The sequence below is a fragment of the Nicotiana sylvestris genome, chromosome 3, assembly GCF_000393655.2.
Source record: "Nicotiana sylvestris chromosome 3, ASM39365v2, whole genome shotgun sequence".
Taxonomy (NCBI): Eukaryota; Viridiplantae; Streptophyta; class Magnoliopsida; order Solanales; family Solanaceae; genus Nicotiana; species Nicotiana sylvestris.
The window spans coordinates 214,872,120-214,889,616 of NC_091059.1; the positions used below are offsets into that span (position 1 = coordinate 214,872,120).

At 38.8% G+C, this 17,497-nt stretch overlaps 1 protein-coding gene across 6 annotated transcripts; it reads right to left on the minus strand.

Annotated features, from left to right (window-relative positions):
* Nucleotides 1-1,803: 1,803 nt before the first annotated feature.
* LOC104235034 (phospholipase D alpha 1) lies at nt 1,804-17,090 on the minus strand. Of its 6 annotated transcripts, none has more exons than XM_070171470.1 (4): nt 16,880-17,090; nt 16,600-16,700; nt 3,075-4,974; nt 1,804-2,589 (listed from the first exon to the last, which is right to left on the minus strand). In XM_070171470.1, exons 2-4 carry the CDS (start codon nt 16,690-16,692, stop codon nt 2,150-2,152), a joined length of 2,433 nt encoding a protein of 810 aa, XP_070027571.1. In that variant the 5' UTR covers nt 16,693-16,700; nt 16,880-17,090; the 3' UTR covers nt 1,804-2,149. The 6 variants fall into 6 exon arrangements, with proteins under 6 accessions (XP_070027571.1, XP_070027569.1, XP_070027570.1 ...); XM_070171468.1 differs by having other exon boundaries at nt 16,853-17,090; XM_070171469.1 differs by having other exon boundaries at nt 16,600-16,703; nt 16,853-17,090.
* Between the last annotated feature and the right edge of the window lie 407 nt (nt 17,091-17,497).

Sequence of the window (17,497 nt, forward strand, 5' to 3'; positions counted from 1 at the left end):
GTCACGAGAACAACAAACCACTTGTGTCAGGGGAAAACATTTCCTATTAGATTTCACAAGAAAATTCTAGATTTGTTTACCCAAAGTATTACTACAAAGATAATAAAACTCATTAATGAAAAGATATAGTTTTATTTAATGCAAAAACATCAGCACCTATTCTGCTAAAGGCATTTTATGATCGGAGCTATAGTGTCAAACGGGCGAGTCAGATATGGTTCGAGTCGAAAACGGGTAATAAAAAACGAATAAATTATTCGATCCGACCCATATTTAATATGGAAAAAAACGAATTAACCTACCCATATTATCCATGACTTCTTGCATAAGATCACTTTTGGGAGAATTTTCAGTCTCCCTAACTCTCAAAATCCCCAATTTAAAACTTTACAAATGTAAAAGTTAGACACATTGGTTACTCAATGGATAAAAGTTAGAAAATGGATAATATGATTTAAAAGATTTATTATTTAATCCGTCTTTTAGTGAATAATATAGGTGATTAACTATTTTCTTTTAACTATTTTGCCGCTCGTAATCGGCACTATGGTGTTAGAATCTAGAGTTCTTTCATGCCACCAAAATTTAGAGGATAGATACAAAGAAAGGAAAAAGGAATAAAAAGAAACAATAAAATGGAATTGTTTGGTTCATTTGGAGGTGAGAATCGGACGAAATTGATTCTCTTAGATTGCTGTGCACCTTTCGTTGCATGTGATTTGATATTTTGGAATTTGAAATTTTTGATTCTCGTTTTTTGTGGATAATATTGGCAGTAGTCAAATTAAATCTTCATAGTCATCCCTCTAAGCCACTAAATGTTGTCGGTTTCTATTGTACCTCTGGAATTTGAAAGTAACGGCGAACTCTATTAAGACAGTGATAGGACCTGTCCGTTAGAAAAGGAGAACACTAATTAATCTTCTCATTTTTACAATTAGTACGTGGTAAGTTAATAATTGAAGCGAAATGCCACGATTGTTGGATTACGGAAATACTAGAATTTGGTAATGATAAAATTAAACGTCCAATAGACACGTCTCAGTCTAAATGCTTCCTAGCAATAATGACAAGTGAGGCTCATCCAATAATAAGGCAAGTGGACAAATAATAAACCCTCATGGCCACTTGGTTCATTATTTCTTCGCCTTTTGATTGCATGCAATCTTACATTTGCCTTAAACTTTGACACCTGTGCAGAGAAACTCCTAAAAGTCACGAGATTCAGTACACATTTGCTTGACTACAAGGGCGAAACTACATGGTTTGGAGGAGTGTTCATACAGAGAATCACGTTATTTTTAATATATGTAAATCGTTAAAATCTTTTTGACATAATTTTTTTTCCTAATATGGTGATTAGGATAATTCATAAAATGCTTTTAGGTCATAGATTCGAATTCCAATCGTGACATTCTTGTATTTTTCTGAATCTTCTTGTTAGAAAACAATTTCTGACTTTGTTATTGCTTGACCATACAGTTTTATTTCGCCCGAACACACCATTCTGGGCCGCTATTTTGGTTTGATGATTGATCACGATTCATACAGTAAACGCGTTCATGAGGTAGAATGGAAATATACACCTCTGCATGATCGAAGAATCAAAAGAGATGTTGGTATAATATGGGGTGTCCCCTCCAACGGGATCAGAAAAGATTGTATTAAAATTTCGATCGGATAATAACATTATAATTACCCCAACCAATACTGAAAATGATAATAAAAGTGAAAATGCTATCACTAGAACGGACCACACAAATAGAGGTGATCTAAGGTATAGTCATTCCAGGTCCACGCATGTTGAAGGTAGTTGTTACTATAAAATTAATAGAACCTAAAATAGATGAATATTCCGGCAAAAAATAAATGTAGATGCAATGTAGTAGTGGTATACTTAACGAGACAACGAGTTCAACAAGAAAATAACGAAGTGTTAAATTTCCAAAGAAAGCAAATCTAATACTAGTATCCTTTCAGAACACGTACACAAATCTGAAAAACATCTACAAAAACAACAATTAAAACAAGGAGCCTCATCAAATCTCAGATGCCCATCCCTCGATTAGAAATCTAAAAGACAAAGAACCATCTGTTATTCCACTACAAACTGCAGTTTCCTTGGGATATAGCCAACATGTTTTTCAACTTATGTAGTGAGGATAGGAGGAAGGTAGTCAGATTTAGTACCAACAACCCTGGCCTTAGTGTCAGGGAAGAACTCATTTCCATTTCCAGGCAAATCCGTGATATCCCCATTGTTCGTAAGTCCAACGGGGTATCGGAGCAAGTGACCAGGCAGATCATTTTCTAGGCTCTCACTTGTATACAGATCCCAGTATTTATCAGCGATTTGATTCACCTTCCTCACACATTCCTCACTTTCTGGATGTTGGAAGGTGTCGTCAAGCATACCCATATGCTCGTACCACAATGCCATTCTGAAACCATGAACTTGACCCCGTGCTGGTTGTCTTGTCGTTAAATGATGAGGCTGGTATGCTCCTATTGCTATCTCAGAATCTCTTGCGCCGTCCATTGACCTCTGGTTTATGTTGGCTGATCCAACTATGATGTACTCATCATCAACTGTCAAGAAACTAAGTTAGTACCTCGCAATGCTAGCATAACCAGGAATCGATGCAACATAACCACAGAGAAATATATATATATATATATATATATATATATATATATATATATATATGTGAAAGTAATTTCAACAAATATATTAAGCTCTGAACCCATAATTGCAAAAGTACAATGGCTTCAGTTGTTAGAAAATACACGCGGAATCTACCACGTTTAAATCTTAGATCCGCCTCTAAGTGTAACTATATGCGGTACTTATGCAAGAAAGTCTGAAGTCTCTTGTATTTAGTCAATCTAAGGATTGGTGTTTAATCAAAACAAACAAATCAAGAACTTGATTGTTTACCATGTTAAATCCTTCAAGTATTTCAAGGAACTTATAAAACTTGAAAGTTTTTCTCGCCATATTCAAGACATCTAAAGTTCATATTTTCAGAGAATCAAGTTTAAGATAGAACAGAGATTTGCAAACCACAACTCACCAATCATCATCTTGGAATGGACATAGATCATGAAGCGACGAGCTTCCTGAGCTCGCTCATAATCAGAATCAGGTTCTGGCTTCTCTGAAGGTTCATATTCTCCGGTCTTCTTCAACTCCCGATTACCAATGCAGAAAAAAGTCAAATAATTCCTGGGGTGATCGTCAATACCTTTGTCTCTGATAGCCTGGAATATATGTTTATACATCATTTCCATTGTCCTCTTTTGCCAATCTAATATTGCTTGTACAGATGCACTCTCAGGAATTCCTTCTGGCCACATTGGAACCAGAACATATACTGTAAACCTTTCCCCTGCTTCAATCTTACTCACAATCTTCAACGTAAGTTCTTTTGGAATGAGATGCAAAGCACCTATCTCCTCTACTTTCACATCATCACACTGCCAATCGTAACAGCTTCCAAGAAAATACTGATTTTCAATGTAAATGAAATTCTTTGCCCGACGAATAGCAGTGATATAAGCATCCTGAATACTTCTATCGACTATGTTATCTTTGCCACTCACTAGACCCGCCTTTGCTGCATCTTCGGGTGTGTCAGGAAAACCAAAAGCTGCCCCGCCATCGATAGATCTGAATAACTGAACATTCCACGTTTCAGGATCATCTGGATACATAACTGGAGATGGTGGAATGATAACATTGTCAATCTCTCTTAAGTTGACTAGAATATCTTTTCCGCCTTGTTTTCTCCATCTCTGCTCAAAATTAAACAGAACATCCCAAGCAATTGGTCCTTCAACGCGAGAGTGAATGTCATGCCAGGGCTCCCTAGGCCCACCTTTGGTAATCGAAGCCTCAGCAAAATTAGGCTGGTGGAAATCATCGTGGTGTACAGTGTCCAGTGTTCTAAAAAGTGAATGGAAAGGTGTATCGTATCTTCCATCACAAAGATCAATGCCACCAACAAAACTCACAATCCTCCTCATGTCCGACTCTCCACTGGGCATGTCACTGTCCACTATTACGATTTTCTGGTGATGAGTAAACATGGTAGATATTTGTAAATCCTTAACTATGCTTCCACCATCATCAGGATCCCGAGGGCAAAGTACACAGTGCACGTCAGTATCTTTAAAGAACTCTTCAGTTTCTTCGTCATGAGTGGCCATAAGACCATCCTTCTTCAGCAGACGTACAGATGTTCTATCATCCCATACAAGCATAAGGACTTTAACACCGTCACTCGCCTTCTTCTTGAGCAACTCTCCGAGTGTGATATCTCCTCCAGGCTTTTGCCTCCTCGAGTCTCTCAACAAGGTTATTTCAGTATATACTGACCAGCCGGTAATGTAAATCAAGTGCTTTGCATTTGTAATAGCATCAAACACATCTTCCCAACATCTATGCGGTTCATAATATTTACTCCCCGATAGAGGTATTTTAGGAATAAATTTGTCAGGGATATGTGCATCTTGATACAAAGAAACGCGACATCCTGATCTCTGTGGGAAGAAAGTGTAAGGGACACCAGGATATTTAGGACTACCTATTCCACGTCCCCAATTACGATCTCGACTGATATCAAAGAACTGTAGCGTCACATGGATCTTAGAACCTTCTTTTATGGGATTCTTGTCTTCATCCAGTATCTCAATCCATTCATCGACCTCTTCCCCTTCCAAGAGTTCATTAACAGGTAAATAAGCTCTTCCAATTAAGGTTGCACCAATGGAATTGTTATCTTTGACTGTAAATATAACATTTGATGCCATATGAGCACAGTAGATGTGAAACGACTCATTCCACCTAGGATTGCTTGGTTCATTTTCAATGACTCTGGTTCTTCCAACCCTTGCCTTTTCCAAATCAACTGTGGCATACATTTTAGAAGCTCCTTTGCCAACACCTACAGTCTCCTCGACGGTCTCTTTAATCTGCAAATATGAGATTTCAACCAATCAGAAATTTCATTAGAGGGAGATCCTTTTCTAAACAAGTTGAAAGAGTCCATTTTGTATCTAAAGAGAGATATGAAGGATTAATTATGGAAAATTTTCATGAGTGCATGGCTTAAGTCAGAGAGAGGTCTCAGAAACATTACAAATGGTACATAGAAAAACGAAGAGTTATACTGCATTGATTAATTACATGTTACTTAAAAACAACATTTGAAAATCAGTAATTTGTGCTGAAGAAATGAGGTGGATAGAATACAACTTTAAATTGGCATTGAGAAGATGTGGTGTCCGCTATTCTGTAGGTGTTTCAACACTAACAGGTTTTACTCTGAAACTAATGGACATTATCAGTACATGAATTTACATAAATCAGCTTCACCTCCCTAAGAGGAAAAGGGTTGAGATTTAACCTTTTTTATAGCTGAAACACCCCTATTCATCATTCAGAAAACAAAGAAAATACCCAAGATACAGAGAGGAAGAGAAGGATCCAGTTAGCACATGTCTTGATAATTTAATACAAGTAGTAAGGAGCATGTGTTTCTGCCAGAAACATTTAGGGCAGAGTTAGATTTCTCCACAAGCTTCAATTTGAAGTTTTTAATTGTTGGGAATAAACCCCTTACCAAAATAATATTCACGGTAATAAAGCGGAATAATAATGTAGCACCGAGATACGGTAATTAACAATAATAAAAGAGTAATAATGACACCAAGATTTTTACGTGGAAAACCCTTCTGAATAAGGGAAAAAACCACGACCCCGAGAGGAGCAACTGATATCACTATAGTAAGGAATTTTACACTTTGTAGGTCGGAGATAAATACTCCAAAGACCACTACAACACTCAAAAGAAATAACCCTCTTTTGATATTCCCACCTCACTACAATATCGCTCACTCTCTATTTTCCTCACAGACTATTTTCTTATACCTTGTCTGTGAAACCTCACTCTTTCTTTCTCTCTTTGTTGGTGTGTAGAAATGAGAGTTGAAGCTCTCCTTTTATAGCCAAAGCTTCACCCTCTAAAGCCTACAATATTTGACAATTTACACACACTTTTCACAATTCAACAAAGTTGGCTACCAAACCAAAGAAATTCAACAAGGTTGGCTACCAACCAAACCAAGTCAACAAGGTTGGCTACCAAACCAAAGAAAACTCTTATTAGGCACATGCCTAATACTTCTTCAATGAGATGGACATCATCAATCTCCCCCTCCAGTCTCATTCATCCAGAGGAGGTAGCACTGTCTTCTAGTTTGAATGCATGCCGACAAGTTCTTTGCATAGCTCGAACTTGTTCCTTGGTACCACCTTGGTCAGCATATCTGCGGGATTCTCACTTGTAGAAATCTTCAAGACTTTTAGAGATTCATTATCTACCATTTCTCGAATCCAATGATATCTCACATCAATGTGTTTGGTCCTTGCATGGTACATAGAGTTCTTGCTAAGGTCTATTGCACTTTGACTGTCACAATAGACGACATACTCCTTCTGATGCAATCCAAGCTCTTGAAGGAATCGCTTGAGCCATATCATCTCCTTGCCAGTTTCTGTAGCGGCAATGTACTCTGCTTCAGTTGTTGAAAGTGCAACGCACTTCTGCAACTTAGACTGCCATGATATAGCTCCCCCTGAAAATGTAAATAAATATCCAGTAGTAGATTTTCTGTTGTCAATGTCACCTGCCATATCAGCATCTGTATAGCCCTTCAAGATTGGATCAGATCCTCCAAAGCACAAACAATCTCCCGTGGTACCTCTCAGGTACCTGAGTATCCACTTGACTGCTTCCCAATGTTCCTTTCCAGGATTTTCAAGAAACCTGCTGACAACACCAACTGCGTGAGCAATATCAGGTCTAGTACATACCATTGCATACATTAAGCTTCCGACTGCTGAAGAATAAGGAACTTTAGCCATGTTTCCTTTCTCCTCCACTGTTGTAGGACACATCTTCTTACTCAACTTTAGATGACCAGCAAGAGGTGTGCTGACTGGCTTAGCATTCTTCATGTTGAAGCGTTCTAGTACACGTTCAATGTACTTCTCCTGAGATAGCCACAACTTTCTACTTGTTCTCTCTCGAACTATCTTCATCCCTAGAATTTGTTGTGCTGGGCCCAAGTCCTTCATATCAAATGACTTGGACAGATCTCCTTTCAACTTTGCTATCAACCCCTTGTCTTTTCCTACAATTAACATGTCATCCACATACAACAACAATATAATAAAGTTATTCTCAGAAAATCTTTTGAAGTATACACATGGATCAGAATAGGTCTTTAGGTATGTTTGACTTTTCATGAATGAGTCAAACTTCATGTACCACTGCCTTGGTGCCTGCTTCAATCCATAAAGACTCTTATTCAATTTGCACACCATGTGTTTCTTTCCAGCTACTTCAAATCCTTCTGGCTGCTCCATATAAATCTCCTCTTCCAAATCTCCATGAAGAAATGCAGTTTTCACATCTAACTGCTCCACTTCAAGATCTAGGCTAGCTGCTAAGCTCAAAATTGTTCGAATAGAAGTCATTTTGACAACAGGTGAGAAAATTTCGTCAAAATCAATACCTTTCTTTTGTTCGAAGCCTTTAACCACCAATCGAGCTTTGTATCTGACCAGCTTGCCATTTCCATCTTTCTTGAGTTTAAAGACCCATTTGCATTTGAGTGGTCTTTTACCCTTTGGAAGTTCAACCAGCTTGTATGTGCCATTTTTCTGTAGAGATTCCATCTCTTCTTGCATAGCTTTCATCCACTGGTTCTTTTCTGGATGGGACAGCACCTCCTTAAGACTTTCTGGCTCCCCCTCATCACTGATGAGGACATACTCTGTGGAAGGGTACCTGCGTGACTCTACCCTTGGCCTCTCTGATCTCCTCAGAGGTTGAGGTTGTTCTTCTCCCTGAGTGGGGTGCTCCACTTCCTCGACACCTTCATCAAGTTGCTCCCCCTGCTCAATAACCTCACCAGGTTGCTCCCCCTGCTCGGCAACCTCGTCGGTCGTACTTTCTGCACTTGTGGGATTGTTAGAAGTAGAAGGAATAGTAACAAAGTTAGGAATTATACCATTCTTCGCCTTTTCTGACATATCAGCAGCAGTTCCAACTTCACTTTCTCGGAAGACTACATCTCTGCTTCTGATGACCTTCTTCTTTACAGGATCCCACAGTCTGTACCCGAACTCTTCATCTCCATATCCGATAAATATGCAGGGAACAGATTTATCATCCAGCTTTGTTCTCTGCTCTTTTGGTACATGTGCAAAAGCTCTGCAACCGAACACCTTCAGATGCGAGTAGGACACCTCCTTGTTGGTCCAAACTCTCTCTGGGATTTCAAACGCCAACGGAACTGATGGACTCCTATTGATCAGGTAACAGGCTGTCTGAACTGCTTCACCCCAGAATGACTTAGGCAGTTTAGCCATTCTGAGCATGCTTCTCACCTTCTCCACAATGGTGCGGTTCATCCTCTCGGCTACGCCATTGTGCTGTGGGGTTCCAGGAACTGTCTTTTCATGTCTGATCCCATGACTTGAACAATACTCTTCAAATTCCCTTGAAGTGTACTCACCTCCATTGTCACTTCGGAGGCGCTTTAGCTTTCGACCCGTCTCCCTTTCTACTAGAGCATGAAATTTCTGGAAAACTTGAAACACCTGATCTTTGGTTTTCAAAATATAAACCCATAATTTTCGTGAAGCATCATCAATAAAAGTAACAAAATATTTGTTACCGCCCATTGATTCAATTTCCATTGGGCCGCAAACATCAGAATATACTAAATCAAGTATATTCAATTTTCTTTCAGACGATGTCTGAAATGAGACTCTATGCTGCTTACCAAATAAACAGTAGTCACAAGGTTTTACAGTTGTACCTTTGGCATAAGAAATGAGTGATTTCTTGGCAAGAATCTGCAATCCCTTCTCGCTCATATGACCCATTCTTTTGTGCCATAAATCTACAGAAATCTCATCTTGTGCCGCGTTCAATTCACCTTGGCATATTTCTGCATTTGTCCTGTACAACGTGCCACGAGCAACTCCCTTTGCAATCACCAATGATCCCTTAGTGAGTCTCCACTTTTGATTTGCAAAATAACTCTCGTATCCATCTCGGTCTAAAGCAATTCCCGAGATCAAGTTCATCCGCAAATCAGGTACATGCCGCACATCCTTTAGAACCAATGTGCATCCGACATTTGTCTTGATACAAATGTCACCAATCCCCGCAATCTTTGAGTAACTTGTGTTACCCATTTTCACTGTGCCGAAATCACCTGCTACATATCTGCAAAAAAGATCTCTTACCGGTGTGGCATGGTGAGATGCCGCTGTGTCAACCACCCATTCCGACTCTGGACCTGACAGGTGCATGCATTCCTCTTCCTCATTTATAAAGAGGACAACATTATCATTATTTTGCACCATGGCGGCTGTGTTGTCGTCATTCTTCTGGCCACTGGTTTCACCTTTGCCCTTCCTTGGATTTGGGCAATCTCTTTTGAAGTGACCTGGTTGATTACAGTTGTAGCAATTTCTGGCTCTTGATTTGGATCGGTTCTTTGACTTCCCACGAGCTCCGGATCTACCATAGTTGTTCGAACTCCTTTGATAACTCCTGCCTCTACCTTGTGTGATGAGAGCATGTCCTTGATTTTCAGGCTTCTTTCTCATCTTCTCATTGAGTAGAAGAGCCGATGTGACATCTTTCAACTCAATAGTAGTCTTACCGTGCAAGATGGTTGTTGCCAAGTTATCGTACGAAGATGGCAACGAGTTCAATAGCAAGATGACTTTATCTTCTTCCTCGATTTTCACTCCGAGGTTGGCAAGCTGTGTGATTAGTCCGTTAAACACATTTAAATGTGACAAAAAATTCGTACCTTCACTCATGTGTAGGGCGTATAACTGCTTCTTCAGGTACAATTTATTTGTCAGCGTTTTGGACATGTATAGGCTTTCCAACCTTGTCCAAATTCCACGTGCAGTGTCTTCATCAATGATGTTATTTACCACATCATCTGATAAGTGCAACCTGATTGCACTAGCAGCTCTTTCATCCAAGTCAGCCCAATCCTCAGCTTTCATGGTATCAGGCTTTTTGGAATCAACATCTAGAACCTTGTGTAATCCTTGTTGGATGAGCAGATCTCTCATCCTTCTTTGCCATGTTGAGAAACCGTTATCTCCGTTGAATTTTGCTACCTCGTACTTTACTCCGGACATTTTTATTTTTCACCAAGTATAGTACTACCGACAGTGAATAGTATTTCAGTGAACGAGCAGAACCTGTGCTCTGATACCAGTTGTTGGGAATAAACCCCTTACCAAAATAATATTCACGGTAATAAAGCGGAATAATAATGTAGCACCGAGATACGGTAATTAACAATAATAAAAGAGTAATAATGACACCAAGATTTTTACGTGGAAAACCCTTCTGAATAAGGGAAAAAACCACGACCCCGAGAGGAGCAACTGATATCACTATAGTAAGGAATTTTACACTTTGTAGGTCGGAGATAAATACTCCAAAGACCACTACAACACTCAAAAGAAATAACCCTCTTTTGATATTCCCACCTCACTACAATATCGCTCACTCTCTATTTTCCTCACAGACTATTTTCTTATACCTTGTCTGTGAAACCTCACTCTTTCTTTCTCTCTTTGTTGGTGTGTAGAAATGAGAGTTGAAGCTCTCCTTTTATAGCCAAAGCTTCACCCTCTAAAGCCTACAATATTTGACAATTTACACACACTTTTCAAAATTCAACAAGGTTGGCTACCAAACCAAACTAATTCAACAAGGTTGGCTACCAACCAAACCAAGTCAACAAGGTTGGCTACCAAACCAAAGAAAACTCTTATTAGGCACATGTCTAAGACTTCTTCAATGAGATGGACATCATCATTAATATCCTTGGATTGCCCCCTGCTATCTATATCAGGAGACTCTGCTCATTCGTGATTCATAAAACTACAATAACAGAAGTTTGTGATGCTGTTGTTTTAAGAAATTAAGAGAAAGATCGGCCACAAAATTAGACTTCATAGGGTGAAAGCTTAAAAGAGATTTAAAGGAACAACAATGTTAATGGGCATATATCATGGGGTTATGAAATACAGACAAAAAATATTCATCAGAGTAAGAAATATCTACACCAATATAGTAAGACACATCTACAAGACAATATGGAATCTGACGATTCAGCTGAATAATGTATTAACATGCTACCAATCTGTTCATTGGGAACAAGGCTACCATTTTAACAGCACACGAATTGTGCCTATTTTCGTGTCTATTTACAGTTTTACATTCATCACATACTTATCCAACCCCTATAGCGAAGAAAATTCCAACTTCATGTTCATAGAAAATTCAGAAAACACTACATAGCATATCAAAAGGAACTAAATCTTGAGACTGTGAAAGACTGGTTAATTGATGAATCATATGTTGAAGTTTGGCAAAATGCCAAAGTCCCACATTGGTTGGGAATTAAGTTTGGGGGGATTTTTCCCCTATAAAAGAAGGCCTAATGTTTAGGATTGAAACACACCTCTCATTTGCCTTCTCATCTGTTTAAGGCATTTGTATCTTCTCTCTTTAGTATTATTTCACTTGTATTTTTGGAGTGAAATAAAATATTGGTTGTGTCCGAGGAGTAGGCAAAATTAGCCGAACCTCGTAAATTCTGGTGTTCCCTTTATTATTGTTTTATTGTCTTATTTATTATTTGGTGGCTGTCATAATTTTTTGGTATAGTAGTTGTGACTTATTCACACTATATACATTTGGCTTCCGCAACAATTGGTATCAGAGCCAAGGTATTGTCTAAGTATGCTCTGTGGTTGCAGCATAGTCTGATCTTCCACATCAGAAAAGATTTATCTTGGTAACTGAGTCAAGGTTCTGTCTGAGTATGCTCTGTGGTTGCAGCTTAGTCTGATCTTCCACACCAGAAAGGAAATAATCTTGATTTGTGTCGTCAGCTATTAAATAATATTTGTGTCAAAGATGGGAGACAATAAACAAGAAGAATCTACATCAAGTGTCAACAATACGTCATCATTGGCATCTTCGCTTATGACAAGAATTGTGTCAAATGCGAAATTTGCGGTCGAAATATTTGACGGGTCCGGACATTTTGGGATGTGGCAAGGCGAGGTTCTAGATGTCCTTTTTCAACAAGGGCTAGATCTGGCCATTGAAGAAAAGAAACCAGATGTTATTGGAGAAGAAGATTGGAGAATTATCAACCGTGTTGCTTGCGGTACCATTCGATCCTACCTTGCTAGAGAGCAGAAATATCCATACACAAAGGAAACTTCTGCAAGTAAATTATGGAAAGCACTGGAGGATAAATTTTTGAAGAAAAACAGTCAAAATAAATTGTACATGAAGAAGAGACTGTTTCACTTCACCTATGTTCCTGGTACCACGATGAATGAACATATCACCAGTTTCAATAAGTTGGTTACAGATTTGCAAAATATGGATACAACTTATGATGATGGTGACTTGGCCTTGATGTTGTTGGCGTCACTTCCTGATGAGTACGAGCACCTTGAAACTACTCTACTCCATGGAAATGACGAAGTTTCTCTCAGAGAAGTTTGTTCGGCTTTGTACAGCTATGAACAAAGAAAGCGAGAAAAACAGAAGGGCGGAGAAGGAGAAGCACTATTTGTGAGGGGTCGTCCTCAAAATCAAACGAGGACAAAGAAGGGAAGATCCAAGTCAAGATCCAGACCCAGCAAAGATGAATGTGCCTTTTGTCGAGAAAAAGGGCACTGGAAGAAAGACTGTCCGAAGTTGAAGAATAAGGCCAAACATAACAATGGAAAGGCCATTATGGATTCAAATGTAGCTGATTGTGATGATTCAGACTTCTCATTAGTTACAACAGAGTCATCAACATCTTCAGACATATGGTTGATGGACTCGGCTTGTAGCTATCATATGTGTCCCAACAGGGACTGGTTCGTGGAATTTCAAGAAGGAGAATATGGAGTCGTCCACACAGCGGATAACAGCCCTCTTACCTCATATGGCATTGGTTCAATACGATTAAGGAACCATGATGGAATGATCAGAACATTGATAGATGTTCGATATGTACCGGATTTAAAGAAGAATCTCATCTCTGTGGGAGCCCTAGAATCAAAAGGGTTCAAAATCATTGCAGAAAATGGAGTGATGAGAGTATGCTCCGGTGCACTAGTGGTAATGAAGGCTAATCGGAAGAATAATAATATGTATCGCTATCGTGGCAGTACAGTTATTGGGACAACGACAGTGACATCCAGTGACGACAAAGAGGCAGAAGCAACCAAGCTATGGCACATGCGCTTGGGACATGCTGGAGGAAAATCCTTGAAAACTCTATCAGATCAAGGATTGTTAAAAGGAGTAAAGGCTTGCAACTTGGAGTTTTGTGAGCATTGTGTCAAAGGGAAACAGACAAGGGTTAAATTTGGTACAGCGATCCATAATACTAAAGGCATTTTGGATTATGTACACTCTGATGTTTGGGGTCCTTCCAAAACACCTTCATTGGGTGGGAAGCACTATTTTGTAACCTTTGTTGATGATTTTTCTCGAAGAGTGTGGGTGTATACAATGAAAAACAAAGATGAAGTGCTGGGAATTTTTCTCAAATGGAAGACGATGGTGGAGAATCAAACAGGCAGGAGGATCAAGTGTATTCGCACAGACAATGGAGGTGAATACAAAAATGATCATTTCAATAAGGTCTGTGAAAATGATGGCATCGTCCGACACTTCACTGTTAGACATACACCACAACAGAATGGAGTGGCAGAACGTATGAACCGGACCTTGCTGGAGAAGGTACGGTGTATGTTGTCCAATGCTGGCTTGGGCAAAGAATTTTGGGCTGAGGCAATTACATATGCATGCCACCTCATTAATCGTCTACCATCTGCTGCTATTGATGGCAAAACACCATTTGAAAAATGGTACGGAAAACCTGCTGTAGATTATAACTCTTTGCACGTGTTTGGCTCAACTGCATATTATCATGTGACGGAGTCAAAATTGGATCCAAGGGCAAAGAAGGCTATTTTTATGGGAATTACTTCTGGAGTCAAAGGATATCGCTTATGGTGTCCTATGACAAAGAAAGTAATATTCAGCAGAGATGTTACCTTTGATGAATTTGCTATGGTAAATAAGGTAACAGAAGATACCAAACAAAATGAAGGTGCTTCTAAGCAGGTGGAGTTTGAGGGAAAATTTATTTTTCCTACACAAGAAGCAGAGGAGGAAACAAATGAAGATTACCCTCTGGAAGGAGAGCCAGTAGAGGAGATTCCAACTCAGGAATCTCAACAACAACTTGAATCAATAGCAACCAGCAGGCCAAAAAGAACAATAACGAAACCTGTTCGTCTCATAGAGACGGTTGCTTGTGCAACCTCAATTGTAGCTGATGATGTTCCTACTACTTATAAAGACGCTGTTCAAAGTTCAGAAGAAGATAAGTGGAGGATTGCCATGAATGATGAGATACAGTCCCTTCATCAGAATCATACATGGAGATTGGCCAATCTCCCGAAGGGAAAGAAAGCAATTGGGTGCAAATGGGTATTTGCAAAGAAGGAAGGATTTCCTAACCAAGTAGATGTTCGCTACAAAGCAAGATTGGTGGCCAAAGGATATGCTCAAAAGGAGGGAATTGATTACAATGAAGTGTTTTCTCCAGTTGTAAAACATTCCTCCATTAGAATTATGTTGGCTTTGGTAGCACAATTGGATTTGGAACTAGTTCAGATGGATGTAAAAACTGCGTTTTTACATGGAAACTTGGAGGAGGAAATCTACATGACTCAGCCAGAAGGATTCAAAGTTGCTGGAAAAGAAAATATGGTGTGCAAACTTGAAAAATCGTTGTACGGATTGAAACAATCTTCTAGACAATGGTACAAGCGATTTGACGAGTTTATGTTGCGGCAAGGGTACAAGAGAAGCAAATACGATCATTGTGTGTATTTGCACAAGCTTAAAGATGGTTCCTTTGTATATCTTCTCCTATATGTTGATGATATGTTGATAGCTTCCAAGAATTCGGAAGAAATTGATAAGTTGAAGATTCAACTGAAGAAGGAGTTCGAGATGAAGGATTTGGGTGAGGCAAAGAAAATTCTTGGCATGGAGATAATTAGAGATAGACGTTCAAAGAAACTCTGTTTATCTCAAAAGGAATATTTGAAGAGAGTACTTCAACGTTTTGGCATAGATGACAAGACTAAGCCAGTTAGTACTCCACTTGCTTCCCATTTTAAGCTAAGTACTACTATGTCGCCAATGGATGAAGCTGAACGAGAGTATATGTCAAAGGTACCATACGCAAATGCTGTTGGTAGCTTGATGTATGCAATGGTTTGCACAAGGCCTGACATTTCACAAGCTGTTGGAGTTATTAGCAGATATATGCACAATCCAGGGAAGGAGCATTGGCAAGCTGTGAAGTGGATTCTACGGTATATTCATAATACTGTAGATGTCGGGTTAGTTTTTGAGCAGGAAGACAATCAGTTTGTAGTTGGATATTGTGACTCAGATTTTGCGGGTGATATGGACAAACGAAGATCAACTACTGGTTATGTGTTTACTTTTGCAAAGGCACCAGTTAGTTGGAAGTCTACTTTGCAGTCAACAGTTGCTTTGTCTACAACAGAGGCAGAGTACATGGCTATTACAGATGCTGTGAAAGAGGCAATTTGGCTTCAAGGATTGCTAAAGGAGCTTGGTGTTGAACAAAAAGGTATCACAATTTTTTGTGATAGTCAAAGTGCTATTCAATTAGCGAAGAACCAAGTTTATCATGCAAGGACGAAACACATTGATGTTCGGTATCATTTCGTACGAGAAATCATAGAAGAAGGTGGAGTCACGGTGAAGAAAATTCATACTACAGAGAATCCTGCTGATATGCTGACAAAGGTGGTGACTGCGGTCAAGTTTCAACATTGTTTGGATTTGATCAACATTGTTGAACACTGAAGATTGAAGATGAAGACACAACCAAAATTTGTTATTGAGAGAGAATTGAAAATGTGAAATTTTGCCAAGGTGGAGATTTGTTGAAGTTTGGCAAAATGCCAAAGTCCCACATTGGTTGGGAATTAAGTTTGGGGGGGATTTTTCCCCTATAAAAGAAGGCCTAATGTTTAGGATTGAAACACACCTCTCATTTGCCTTCTCATCTGTTTAAGGCATTTGTATCTTCTCTCTTTAGTATTATTTCACTTGTATTTTTGGAGTGCAATAAAATATTGGTTGTGTCCGAGGAGTAGGCAAAATTAGCTGAACCTCGTAAATTCTGGTGTTCCCTTTATTATTGTTTTATTGTCTTATTTATTATTTGGTGGCTGTCATAATTTTTTGGTATAGTAGTTGTGACTTATTCACACTATATACATTTGGCTTCCGCAACATCATAATCATAAGACCAAAAGGAGAAAGAAAAAAGGATATTCAGGAATACAGAAGTGCAGAAAAACAATTCAAATTTGACGTATGGTGAACCAACTCAAATTCAAGTGTATATTACCTTGCTGAAGAAGTTGCCACCGTGCTTCTCGCGCAACCTATCAACCTCGTGTACAGTGACATGCAGAGTACCATGAAGCAGAACAGCAGCCATTTTCTCACCTGCTAACAAAGGATTACACACTCCACAATATGATTAAAAGGAAAACACAAAATCCACAAATTAAATTATAACACAAAGTCATTGTATAATAAGTTGAACTCGCGTCAGAAGGGGAAACAATCAGTGCATGCAAAAAGGATAGTGCACTCACAAGGATCAAGAAATTAAGTAAATAGACCTGAAATTTCACTCCAACAAAAGGAAAATTAAAGTGTCGCTAAAAAACAGAAGTGAGAATATGATCCGATGTTTGCTGTAAAAAGAAGTGAAAGAAAAAGGAAGTGGCGATCCGATAAAGCTGTGTTGTTAGAGAAATTGGCCCATAGGTATAGCGGAATGCAAAAAGGTTGACTGAGTAAACACAAGTTACAAAACTGCAACATTAATTGTCTTTTGAGGACTTAATCTTTATGGAAAATAAAATATCCTACATAAATTAGATCCGTATTTTTGTTTCATGCCTGATGGGATTTGAAGAAAACAAGCAAATTAGGATCATTAAAACCTCACACTACCCGCAATTTAATAAGTATTGAATACTTTCAGAGTCTCTCTATCCTATGGTAGGGGTAAGGTCTGCGTACACACTATCCTCCCACACCTCACTAAATGAGATTATGCTGACTTGTTGTTGTTGTTGAATACTTTCAGAATCATCAAAATTAAAGTAGTTTCTTTTTATTCTAAAGAGAAATTAAAAAAGCAACAACAACAAGCTAGAAGTCAAGCGAAGGCATAAAACTCTAACAATTGTGGAGTTCATATCTACTACATTGAATAAAAGAAAAAGAAAGAG

Excerpts from the sequence above, each read along its gene's own strand:
- LOC104235034 (XM_070171470.1), bottom strand. The coding sequence starts at position 16,692 with ATGGCTGCTGTTCTGCTTCATGGTACTCTGCATGTCACTGTACACGAG. Across the intron at positions 4,975-16,599 it reads GTGGCAACTTCTTCAGCAAG|ATTAAAGAGACCGTCGAGGA; the intron begins GTAATATACACT and ends TCATATTTGCAG. Across the intron at positions 2,590-3,074 it reads CCATTCCAAGATGATGATTG|TTGATGATGAGTACATCATA; the intron begins GTGAGTTGTGGT and ends GTTTCTTGACAG.